The sequence below is a fragment of the Leopardus geoffroyi genome, chromosome A3, assembly GCF_018350155.1.
Source record: "Leopardus geoffroyi isolate Oge1 chromosome A3, O.geoffroyi_Oge1_pat1.0, whole genome shotgun sequence".
NCBI lineage: Eukaryota > Metazoa > Chordata > Mammalia > Carnivora > Felidae > Leopardus > Leopardus geoffroyi.
The window spans coordinates 120,128,179-120,140,557 of record NC_059336.1 but is presented as its reverse complement, the minus strand read 5'-3'; the positions used below and the strand labels follow the sequence as shown (position 1 = coordinate 120,140,557).

Below are 12,379 nucleotides of genomic sequence, written 5' to 3'. Positions count from 1 at the left end.
GATCACGACCTCAGCCAAAGTTGGATGCTCAATGGACTGAGCTACCCAGGCACCCCTGCTGTGCTCTTTGTTAGAGATGATTTTATTTATTATGGTTAAAAAATGGGGAAAACTTCAGTACTTCTGACATACTGTATTTTCCTCACTGCAAAGACTGTTTCATTTGAGAAAATCACAGAATAAAAATATCAATGAAAACAACAACAAGGTTTCAGATACATCCATGAGATTTAAGCTTTCAGTTAGAATTCAAACCAAGACACTTTCTCATGCCATATTTGATTTAAATCATTTAATCCAACAAATCTCTAGTAAGCATCAATCATTTTCCAGACACTGTTAGTCACGGGGATATAAAGTTGAAGGAGATCAAGGTGTATCCCTTCAGGGCATAAGTGAACTAGATATAACACGCCATGGGAATGCAGAAGAGGAACAATTAATCCTACAGTGAAAGATTCAGAGCATCAAAGAAGAAGGGCTATTTTATCTGGGATATGAAATATGAGGGCTTCTGTTGGAGAGAAAGAAGGTCAGGGGTTATTGGCATTTCGGTGAGAGCTAATATCATTTGAAATGACAGCACACGCAGGACCAAATGTGGACATAATTCAGCTGAAGTGACAACAGGAACAGCTCTGACCAAGTTCACACATGTGCAAGAAAAGACAACCCATCACAACTACTGGCCAAGTGCAATTGTAAGATATTATTGTCTGTATGAGGTACCTGGATATCAGAGACGGTAAGGTGTGAAAGAGTGTCTTCAAATCAATGAAACATGGTAATTACCCAACTAGATTATCTTGGTAATGAGGGACTGCTGATGGAGATTGTAAAATCTGCTTAATTGGAATTCCTATGAAATACACATATACACACACCAAGTAATTCTTGCCAAACTTTATACAACGTCCAGGAAAACAAAGTCGGAACATCCAGAAAATGTCTCACTTCAAAGATGGAGTGGGGAGAAAAGTCATTTTGGCATGTAGCAGAAGAGGATATGTGGGTCAAAGTATAGCCAGAGGACATCTCCAGGCACAAGAAATACTGTTGCTGTTCTGAAAAATCCACTGGTGATAATGTAATCCCAGCTCTACCCACTGCCCACCTCCCCGTGAATCACGGAGAGTCCCGCAACACCCAGTGAAAGAGCACCGCTCCCTTCCCATCTCCCTCTCTCCCCTACTCATTCAGTCTTCCATAAAGACGGACATCAAGTTTAAGATCCTCTGCAGGGTGGACTGAACACTTCAAACTAAAGTCAATAGGAACCTAAAAAATAAATAGCACAACAAATAGCAATCATCTTTTTAAGGAGAAACAGAACTCATCCTTAAACTCTGAAGTTTAGAAAAATTGGGGAGAGATTGAACATATTCACGGCTTGTTTTTTTAATAACTTTTAAGTCTCTAAAGTCAGTTTGTTAGTTTACAAACACTGAAAAATCAATACACCTGGTCTACCCACCAAAATATTAGCCTTGAGGTGCTATGTTAACACTGTGCTTTATACAGACAATAATCATTAGCACAAATAAACAGCTAGATTTTTTCTAAAAATTTTAAAATATACCAAAGTAGAGAGAATAGTATAATATGCTTGTTTCCCAGCTTCAACAATTCTCAATAATGACTAATTTTAATTTATGCCTTCACACTTCTTTCAGTCTGGATTATTTTGAAGCAAATTCCAGGCATCCTATTTCTTGAATTAACTTCACTCCAGTGGTTTATTACAGACACCTCAGATGCTTATGAAACTGATAAAAGAATCTTTGATATTGAGGTTTATAGGAAACCACCAGAGCATCTTCCAAAGTGGCTCGTATGAGAGTTCTAGTCGCTCCAAATCTTCACCAACATTAGTTGTCAGTCTGAATTTTAGCTATTCCAGTGGATGTGTTCTGCTGAATTAGCTTATAAATGCCTTTAATATCTGTTGTGTTTTTAAAACTATGTTAAGTCCAACATCTTTTTTGGGGTCTGTTTGTGAAAAGCAGGCAAAATTGTTTTTTAAAAAAGAATTCAAGCTATATTAAAATAAAGAAACATGTAATTCTCTTCACATCATTTGAAAAATTCAAGAATTTCTCCTGTAATGCAACACAGACATCACTGAAAAGCTGCACATACTGCAAAGCCGTGGATTTAAAAATAAGGTATGTGAGAAAAAACAGGGTTGGCACAAACCTAAAAACAGATGCCACCTTGTAAACAGAGGACTAACAAAACAATAGCAACACTAATAGCACAATTAAATCTCTCACAGGCACTGCCAACAAGGTCACTATCAGATGATACCTTTCAGTCCTAAGTCCTGAGTCATTGTTTCCCTTCTTTATAATAAGGGCATACAACTTGTAACACAGATCAATTTTATCAAAACTAAATACGGGCTCCAGGGAATAGCTAACTCCATCAATCAATTTTTGTAGCACAGGTGTGAGGGGTCCTAAAAACAATGTCTTCACACGTCTTTCTTGTGCATCCACAGTTTCACCCCATAATACTACAGAAAGTGAAGCAGTTCATGAATCCTGCAAACCAGCCGCTTCTTTCACCAGAGAAAGGTACTTCTGCAGGTTTTCCACTTCTTTCTTAAAATAGTCCTACATTCTCTTTCATTGTGATCACTTGTTTGCTCAGCCCAGAACATTAATATGCTGGGAAAACTGCATGTGAGTCAACAGAGCAATTTCCACTTTACTCTGACCCTGTTCTCTCGCTATCTGATGGTGGGTAAGTTAACTTGTGTTAAAAAACACATAGGTAGGGGGCGCCTGGGTGGCGCAGTCGGTTAAGCGTCCGACTTCAGCCAGGTCACGATCTCGCGGTCCGTGAGTTCGAGCCCCGCGTCAGGCTCTGGGCTGATGGCTCAGAGCCTGGAGCCTGTTTCCGATTCTGTGTCTCCCTCTCTCTCTGCCCCTCCCCCATTCGTGCTTTGTCTCTCTCTGTCCCAAAAATAAATAAACGTTGAAAAAAAAAAAAAAAAAAAAAAACACATAGGTAGGAAAATAAACCATACGGGAAAAGCCCATTTTCAAAAAGAAACCCAAAACTCATTGGATTTAACTCTTGCTGCATGAACCTCTGTCCAAAGTCTCATATTTTTGGTCATTCTATCAGTAGCTTTTCTTTTGAGGGTCCTTTTTTGGGCCATCTTTACAGACCATGGAAAGCTCAAGTTTCCTCTAGCCTGAGATGCTGCTCTGACTTTTTCAAATTTGGCACGTACCAAAGCACAGACTGAGTTTTTTTATAGGAATCAGAGGCAGATAAGAAGCAACAGCCAAGCTGTAAGTTCAAAAGCCTCACAATAAAGGCATAAGGTGATCTGGAGAATCCTAGATAGCACTCCTAGGATTAACAGCTGGAAATTCCTGTATATTCTTCAACATTTTAACCTGTTGTTCCGGTACCAGATTCTCATTATAGTACTCACGTTACAATCAGATCAAAGGTTACTTTAGGTTTAAAACCCCACATAACTGCCATCCACTGGTCAGATGTTACTCTTCACAGACACTTCTTTGTATAAATTCCCTTCCCCATTCATTCTGACACACTTAACAGTAGCATTCCAGGACTTGATCAAGTTTTAGCCTGACCTCCAGGAAGTATCTTGTGTGAAAAGCCACATGTACATCAGATATGATTACCCCAGAGTATTGTGGGGGCAACCGTTTAATGTAATGGTACTACTAAAGCAGTAGCACCGAGAGGAATTCTAAGTGAAAACTGTCTGGGGCCCCTGTGTAGCTCAGTCAGTTGAACATCTGGCTCTTGATCTCAACTCAGTTCTCACAGCTGTGAGTTCAAGCCCCACAGCGGGCTCCACAATGGACGTGAAGCCTACTTAAAAAATAAATTAAAATCAATGGAAAATGTTTGTAGTTTCTTTATCACACTCATCCTCACATCGCTTCAGGGCATTTTAATACCTGAAGGACATTCCTGTACCAGCATATGTATGGAAAGCCTCATCTCATTTAGAAATGCATGTTTATGGGAAAACGCAAACTATACTAGAATAAAATGAAGCACAGAGCTATCTTTACTATGCTAAAAACTGACATTGTCATTTATACTGAGAAAGAGATAAAGTATGCGTAGAGGCAAATTTCCACAAAAACAATAAGCCAAAGTATGTACAAATTTGGAAGAACATCTCCTCAGAACTTACTAAAAATAACTCACCAGTATTATGGGTGCCGCTTTCGGTGCTAAAGCTAATGAGTAATCTCTAAACAAATTACAAAATAGTGTTTGAAAGTCTGAGTTCAAATAAATATGAATTCTTAACTTTAAATGTAAAAGAAAAAAAAAGGTATGTGTGTGTTTGTTTTTGCTTCTTTTGTGAATCAAAGTATCACAGATCAGGAGGATCTGGTTTACGGTGTTCTTTCAGTTCTCAAACTTTTAGATTTGTTGTTTTTATGTGTTAACTTTTTATTTTTAAATAATTTCAGACTTCTAGAAAGATCATAAGATTACAAAAAAATTCCCCATTTACCAAGATTTCTCAAATGTTAACACTGCAGAAGAGATGCCCCTTTACCCTTAAATTAAATACCTATATTTCTTAAAAACAAGGTTATTTTCTCACATAATTTAATACAAATATCAAAATCGGGAAATTAACATTTAATAACAAAATACTACTATCTAGTCTACAAAACATATTCAGATTTTTTCAATTGTCCCAACAATGTCCTTTATAACAAAAAGGAAACCCTGGATCATAAACTGCATTGGGCTTTTCTTATCTCTTTAGATTCCTGTAACCTGGAACAGGTTTTTGTTTTTTTGGGTTTTTTTTTTTTTTTTTTTTGTCTTTCATGACATGGACATTCTTAAAGTGTATAGGCCAGTTATTTTGTAGAACTATCTTCAGTTGGGTTTGTCAGATGGTTCCTCAAGATGAGACTCAGGCCAGATGTTAATAAACTTATTGTGATAAATGTTTTGCAAGATATACAAATCTCAGATCATTATGTTGTACACCTTAAGCTTTTACAATGTTATATGTGAATTACATCTCAATAAAACTGTAAAAAATAAAACCAAACATAAAAAAATGGAGGAAAAAAAAAAAAAAGAGGAAGAGGAGACTCAGGCTGTGCTTTTCTGGCCCAAGTACCACAACAGTGATACTGGGTACATCTTGGTGCATCCGCTCAGGAGGCAAGGATATCAGTCTGTCCCTTCGCTGGTGATAGGGACTCTGATCACTCGGTTAATGTCAATCTGACAGGTTTCTCTATTGTAACATAGTAACTTTCTAATGTTACTACATTTCCTTTCATAATTAATAAACATCTTATGGTGGGGCTCAGTCAGTTGAGCATCCAATCCTTAATTTCGGCTCAGGCCATGATCTTGCAGTTCATGGGATTGAGCCCCACGTCGGGTTCTGCACTGACAGCACAGAGCCTGATTGGGATCCTTCTCTCTGCCCCTCTCCTGCTTGAGCACACATGCATGCACACTCTCTCTCTCTCTCTCTCAAATAAATAAAATTTTTAAATAAAAAATAAACATCTTATGAGGAGATACTTTCAGACTATGTCAATATCCTACTTCCATTAATCTTTTACTCATTAGTTTTAACACAGATTTTTCAGTAATTCCCCCCTTTCCAGAACTTTCTAAGCTTAGCATGAAGCTCCTTTTATCTCATGTCTACCTGCACAAATGGAGCTACTGCCAGCATCCACTCTGCTCTGAGACCCCTGAGACACAGTTAAGATCTCAGGAATTCACACATACAATCTCTAGGGCAGGATCACACAAGGACACTCACAAATAAAGAGGAAACCCAGTCTATCGTTTCTTCACATGAAAATGAGAGTGTACCCTTGAGAGATTTTGAGCTGGCAGATGAGAGCTGTGCAGCATTCCTTGTCTTTGGTGCTGAGAAAACAATGGCCCAGTATTGTATAGAATTTTACGCCAAAATTCTTCTATTTCACAGTTGAAAGAACTCATTCAGGCAAGTAATATATGTCCAGTAGCAATAATATAAACACTTCATCTTCAACATTTTTCTTTAAAATGTTGGTAATTTAAAATTTTACATATGTTACCATTTTCCAGAAAAGACTCCCCTCTCCCCCAAACCAGAATCCGTAGGTGAATTTTTTGTCTGCCCTCTTTTTCACACCCCTCCCACTTAGAGCTCTTTTCCCTCCTCTACTCAAGGCTTTATGTCCCTAGACTAGAAGCAATCTGGTGAAATCTAATAAAGGGCGGAGGGATGGATGAGTGCTCTTCTAGTCCTAGATTCTACGAAACTGTCCTTACCTGCTGTGGAAAACAGGTGCGGACTGAGTGCTCTGTGTAACCAAAAGATGGCCCTTCAAAGACAGCTGTTGGGAGCTTCAGAACTTCCTTCAGAAACTGGTCAAACTTGCTAAATATCATTAAGCCATTGGAATCTGACATCTGGGAGAAAACATCTATGAGAACAAAACCAAATAAAGTCAAACTAGAAAGAAATATAAACTTTTTATAAATGACTCTATGTTATTTGTATACTGGTCAAAAAGTACCATTAAAAAGTACCATAAAGCTATTATGATTTTTAGTTAATATGTGTTCTCCTTCTTATTAACATTGTATAGTTCCTTTACTGCCCAGCCCTCTCTCCCACCCACTTAATATCTACCTAAATATTAAACCCAATAACCATTCATGTATGTCTACCTACCTCCTCTTTTTGAGTGTACATAACTGAATGATATATAACTTTTTATTTTATTTATAGCAATCTTTGTTCCAAGAAGAATTTGTAGCAACACACCTTTATCTCTTAGCATTTATGTATGTGTTTATATAAGACATATACATGCTAGGGTTTATGAATATATTAGCATATTGATTTGGGGGTATGAAACTGTATTATATTTATATATTCATATGCTACTAATGTAATGTATTCCTGTGAAGGAATAAATTTGAAGGAAGCATAAAACATGTTTAAAATATTCCATTCAGTGAGTTCCAAAGTAGAATAAAAAGAACTCCTATAAATTCTTCTACCCCAAGATACTTTGATACTATAAGATCTTATTTTTACCATAAAGTCTGACTCAAGCAGATGGGAAAGAAATTTCTAGTAATACTATTTCTTTATCTTCTTAGAGAGAGTCTTCTCTCTCCAGTTAGTTCTTCCTCTCTTCTCATCCATAGTCGGGGAGAAAAAGAAAAATCACCAGCAGCTCAAAATCAATGTGTCAGAGAAATGTGACCTAAGCTTTTTTTTCAAAGTATTGAGCTTCCTTATAAACAAATGGGTGAGTTAAACATGCACAGAAAAATCATTTCCTGAGGCCCTGCCAAGTGTGGCATTTTAAAAAGTCAGATTCTATACATAATTAATAAGTATAGAACAGATATATATGTAATTGATATATGTTATATATGCATTATTCTTTAGGTTTAATTCGAGGTATTTATCCTGAAGCACTAGGTGTAGAAAAAAAATACATGTGAAATATATTAACTAAAGAAAGATAAAATGTTAAATTATCAACTCCACAGAGTAACTTTCAAAAAACATTAACATTAAAAAACAAGAAAGTATCAAAGGAATGAAAATCTACAATACATGCTCTCTAAATAGCTGTTAGTTTGTAGCTGGAGAAAAAGTATTAAATACTCATGGCGGGTGGGGAGATTCAATGAGAGGCTAAAAGAACTACAATCCTAGTGGAAGATAAAATCAATTAATTAACAAACAAATATTAAGTTCCTTCTATGTGGCCCAAGTGCCAAGCATTCTGCTAGGTGTTATGAAACACAACAAAGAAGTATGATGGGGGTCTTTATCCCCCAAGAAACTTTCAGTGTAGCTGAAAAAAAAAAAAAAGATACATATGAAGCAAAGAAGAACTAAGTGTTAAATTGACACTAAGTGGAACAGAAAGAACAGAGACATAAAGATGCCTGTTAAGCCTATTTGTCAAGCACCACAACAGGTTGTAACCATGGCTGAGGCTGCCTGTAGCCACCCAAAATTAATTATCCTCGTTTCTACTAGTAATAGAACACTAATTTTATTTTGTACAGCAATGCACCCCACTAAGAGATTAAAACTTATAGCCTCCTTTTAGCAAGTCATGGTCATGTGACTAAGTGGTAGCCAATGAGACTATAAGCAGAAGGGTTATGAGGGACTTCCAGGAAGGTTGGTTAAAGAAAGCTGACTAAGCTGGAAATCAGGCCCTTCTTTCCTTATCCTCTTCCTCCTTTTGCTATCTGAAATGTAGTTATGATGGCTGGAGCTCCAATAGCCACCTTGGACTATGTGGTAATTGTGATTTTGTTACAGAAGTCATGCACTCGAATGGTAGAAAACAAGGTAGAGAAAGCCTGGGTCCCAGATGAAATACCACATCAGCCTTGGACTACCTAACCCTGGACTTCTTTTGTATAAGAAAAAAATAAACTTCAGCTTTGTTTAAGACACTATTATCCTGGGTTTTTGTTTTCAAGCAACAATCCCTAATACTAAGTGCCTTATACATTACTAAACAATACCTCATTTTACTCTCACAAAAAGGTGTATGTGTGTACACATAATTATTTAAATTTTATAGATAAGGAAACTAGCTTAGAAAGGTTAAGTTGCTTAGGCTTAAGAAGTTGGTAAGTAACTAAGATTTAAAGTTACACTTTAAAGTTATACTTCCCTGACTCCATCACACCACACTTCTTCAAAATGTAGTTTAGAATAGTTACAAAACACATAGGCAGTAACTGTCAGGGAAGTTCTAAAAGAAAGGAATTAGAAGCTAGGCCTTGAAAGGTATAGAATGATAAGGTCAAAAGAGTTGGAGGTGGGGGCTGGGGGACACAACCAGAGAAGAGGAGGCAAGTGTCTATGGCAGGAATTTGTTATCTTTTTTTTGGGGGGGGGGGGCGGGGGGTAAAGCAGGAAACAGTGTACTGAAACAGTGTACTACATTCTTCAGTGAGAGACAATTTAGATTGAGAAATAAAGGGAAATAAAGACAGAATAAGAAACGTATCTGGCATGAAAGAAAACTTTGAAAGAGGAAATCACTTTGAATTTGGTTTAAAAACTCTTACAAAGGGAAAAGATATTCAGAAAGCTAAGTTTCTGTAAAATGAGACTGTTAGTGACCAGCAGAATGGATAAAAAAGGAAGAACAGGACTGGGGAAATCAGCTACAAAACCTTGTGGAGGAGGCACAAATGAGGTAGCGAGTGTGTGAACTTCAGTAGTGACAGTAAGGTCAGGGTGGGGGGGGCGGTCACCTCCAAGACATTTCAATGCAGGAAACCCCTGCTGATGGCAAACTGGATTAGGGAATAAAGGAATTTAAGAAGTTAGGGTTATTATTCTAAGTTTCCAGTTTGGGAAAATGACAACCCTGACTAAAAAACAAAACAAAACAAAACAAAACCCTGAAGATACAAATATTTATCTTTGCACATAACTGTATTTGAACCAATCAGCAAATGTCCAGGCAGAACCATCCTGCAGGTAGTTAGAAGCGGAGTGCTGGGCCACAGCTCAGGACTGCAGATACAGAGCTTTGAAGATGTTGCCAATTATGTGAAAAACTGATGCCCTTTGAAGGAGGGGAGACCATAGTAACTTCATTTTTATTTATTTATTATGTATTTATTTTATTTTTTTAAAGATTTTTTTTCATGTTTATTTATTTTTGAGAGAGAGAGAGCGCGAGAGAGAGACAGAGCACAAGCAGGGGAGGGGCAGAGACAGAGGGAGACACAGAATCCGAAGCAGGCTCCAGACCCTGAGCTGTCAGCACAGGGCCCGTCACCGGGCTCAAACTCATGGACCGCAAGATCATGACCTGAGCTGAAGTCAGATGCCCAACCAACTGAGCCACCCAGGCACCCCTAACTTCATTTTTAAATAGCTGGGTGCTAGTCTTATGAGGAAAATAATCATTCATTAAATCTGAACGAAAACAAAGGGTCAATATGGGATGTGGCAACGTGCCTACTACTCAGTATCTACCTTCCCCTGCTTGCTCCCCAACTGAACCCTGACAGTGATGAGAATGGCAATGTGCTCCACTTGAAAAACGACTTCCCAGTCTCTCTTGTACAAGGTAACTCTAAAGTGGATTTCTGGGAAGGCTTCTGCTTTCCTGAGAGAGGCACTTCTTTCTTCTCTCTGCTTCGAATGAGAACGTGCGGCCTGGCATGCAGCGGTCATGTTATGAACGTAAGGAGGAAAGCCATATGGCAGAGCAGGACGAGAGGATGGGACCTGAGTCTTTGATGACATCCTTAACTCATGGTACCAACTTTGACCTACCTGCCTTTGGACTTAATTTTACATGAGAAAAATACATCCCCATGTGTTGAAGCCGCTGTTGGTTAAGTTTTCTGTTGCCACTCAAGGTATTCAACAACTGATAAATAAGCAAGTTATTAAGTTCTACCCGCTAACTAAATGGTGGAAATATCCAAGACCAGAAACTTTAGCTGCCCAGCACATAAATACACGTATCTACAGCTTCACAGTTACAAAAACATCTGTGTATATACTCACACTGACACATCTATACCTAACTCATTCAGAGTAACAAAGGAAATAACTGACAATAAAATGACCAACCTTACCCTCAAAAAAGTATTATTTTCTATTATACTTAGTTACTATGTCCTATAATATATTCAGAGTAAATTTTTTAAAAATTCACTAAAAAAGAAATTATCACTTAATAGGGCCATGTTACAATTATAAGAGAACCAGAACATGTTTCTTTGTTTGATTTAATAAGAGAAATACTGCCAGACCCCCAAATTGAAGGCACAGTGAAGTTAATTTATTATTGCTTGAGTTATTGATTTACAAAGTTTTTTTTTTTTTAAAGATTAGGCTTCTTTGATCTGTAAGAAAAACAGTAAAAAAGTACTGCAAATTTTTTTTAATCTTAAATGAAGCATAACAATGAGTGAAGTTACTGTGATTTACTATATACAAATACAAAGATCTCACCAAAGTAGTAAGTAAGAGAGGGGCGCCTGGGTGGCTTAGTCAGTTAAGGGTCTGATTTCGATTTTGGCTCAGATCATGATCTCATCATTGGTGACATCAAGTCCCACACTGGGCTCTGTGCTATAAGCACAGAGCCTGTTTGGGATTCCCTCTCTCTGCCCCTCCCCGACTTGCATGCTCAGGCATGCTCTCTCTCCCTCTCTCTCAAAATAAATAAATAAACATTAAAAAAAAGAAGAGACAATAAAATTTAATAAAAAATTAAACTAGTCCTCTAATTAAAGCCCTCAACCCTTCGGCATTAAGGGACTAAATTACTTCCCAGAACACTGGTTAATTTCCCCAGTAATTCTTTTTCTATTTATATACCTCTGAAAAAAGCTATGCTAATTCCCCATTAGATGTTTCCAGATTAAAATGTAGGCTTTCTCCCTTGTGAAAAACCCACAATCAAGTCCCTAAATGTATATGTATACACACTTTAAAAAATATTCTGGGGCTGCCTGAGTGGCTCGGTCAGTTAAACAGCTGACTCCTGATTTCAGCTCAGGTCATGATCTCACAGTTGGGGAGTCTGAACCCCACACATCAGGCTCCGGACTGATCGCGCAGGACCTGCTTAGGATTCTCTCACTCTCCCTCTCTCTTTGCCCCTTCCATGCTCTCTCTCACGCGTGCACACTCTCTGAAAAATAAATAAATTAAAAAAGAATTCTGTCTTTTGTGTAATGGCAAAATAATTCTACTATTCTACCATCATCACATCTGTTTCAACCTTTTATTCTGGTGATAACGACCCTGGTTTTACTCATTGCATCTATCCACTCTTTTTCTCCCCATATAACCAATCATACACTTCTGCAAGATGATAGGGTTGTTTACAATAAAGAGTCAAGTCTATAAACAGAATGCCATTTTCTTTCATAGGTTAGCTTTCCCTGGCAAATGATTCTCACCGCCTGTCATCTTTCTACCAATTGAGTAATCTAACCCACAAAAACATGTATACACATCTGTATATTTATAAATACCTGTATGTAACCAAATCCAAATGAATATTTTATTCCCAAACTCATGAACAGTCCTACAGCATTCATTAAGTCAGAGTGAGGCTAGAGGATGGAGTCTGAATGCCTTGGACCTCTAGTGCTGACTCAGCCAGGAACTACCTCAGACAAGTCTCTAAGCCTCCCTTTAAAAAAAAAAAAAAAAAAATTTTTTTTTAATGTTTATTTTTGAGAGAGACAGAGAATGCAAGTGGATTAGGGGTAGAGAGAGAGGGAGACACAGAAGCAGAAGCAGGCTCCAGGCTCTGAGCTGTCAGCACAGAGCCCGACGAGGGGCTCGAACTCTCACAGAGCCGCGAGA

The 12,379-nt window shown here is 37.8% G+C and overlaps 1 protein-coding gene across 28 annotated transcripts in view; it reads right to left on the bottom strand.

The window, feature by feature from the left end:
* The window catches only part of DTNB (dystrobrevin beta), a 242,724-nt gene that overhangs the window by 166,316 nt on the left and 64,029 nt on the right, over positions 1 to 12,379 (bottom strand). For all 28 annotated transcript variants that reach the window (XR_006703731.1, XR_006703732.1, XR_006703733.1 and 25 more), the window contains one exon: positions 6,310 to 6,464. Coding sequence is in view for 21 of the 28 variants with exons in the window: in XM_045447519.1 (XP_045303475.1) it covers positions 6,310 to 6,464 (155 nt within the window). In the remaining 7 variants the exon portion in view is untranslated. The remainder of the gene's footprint in view (positions 1 to 6,309; positions 6,465 to 12,379) is intronic.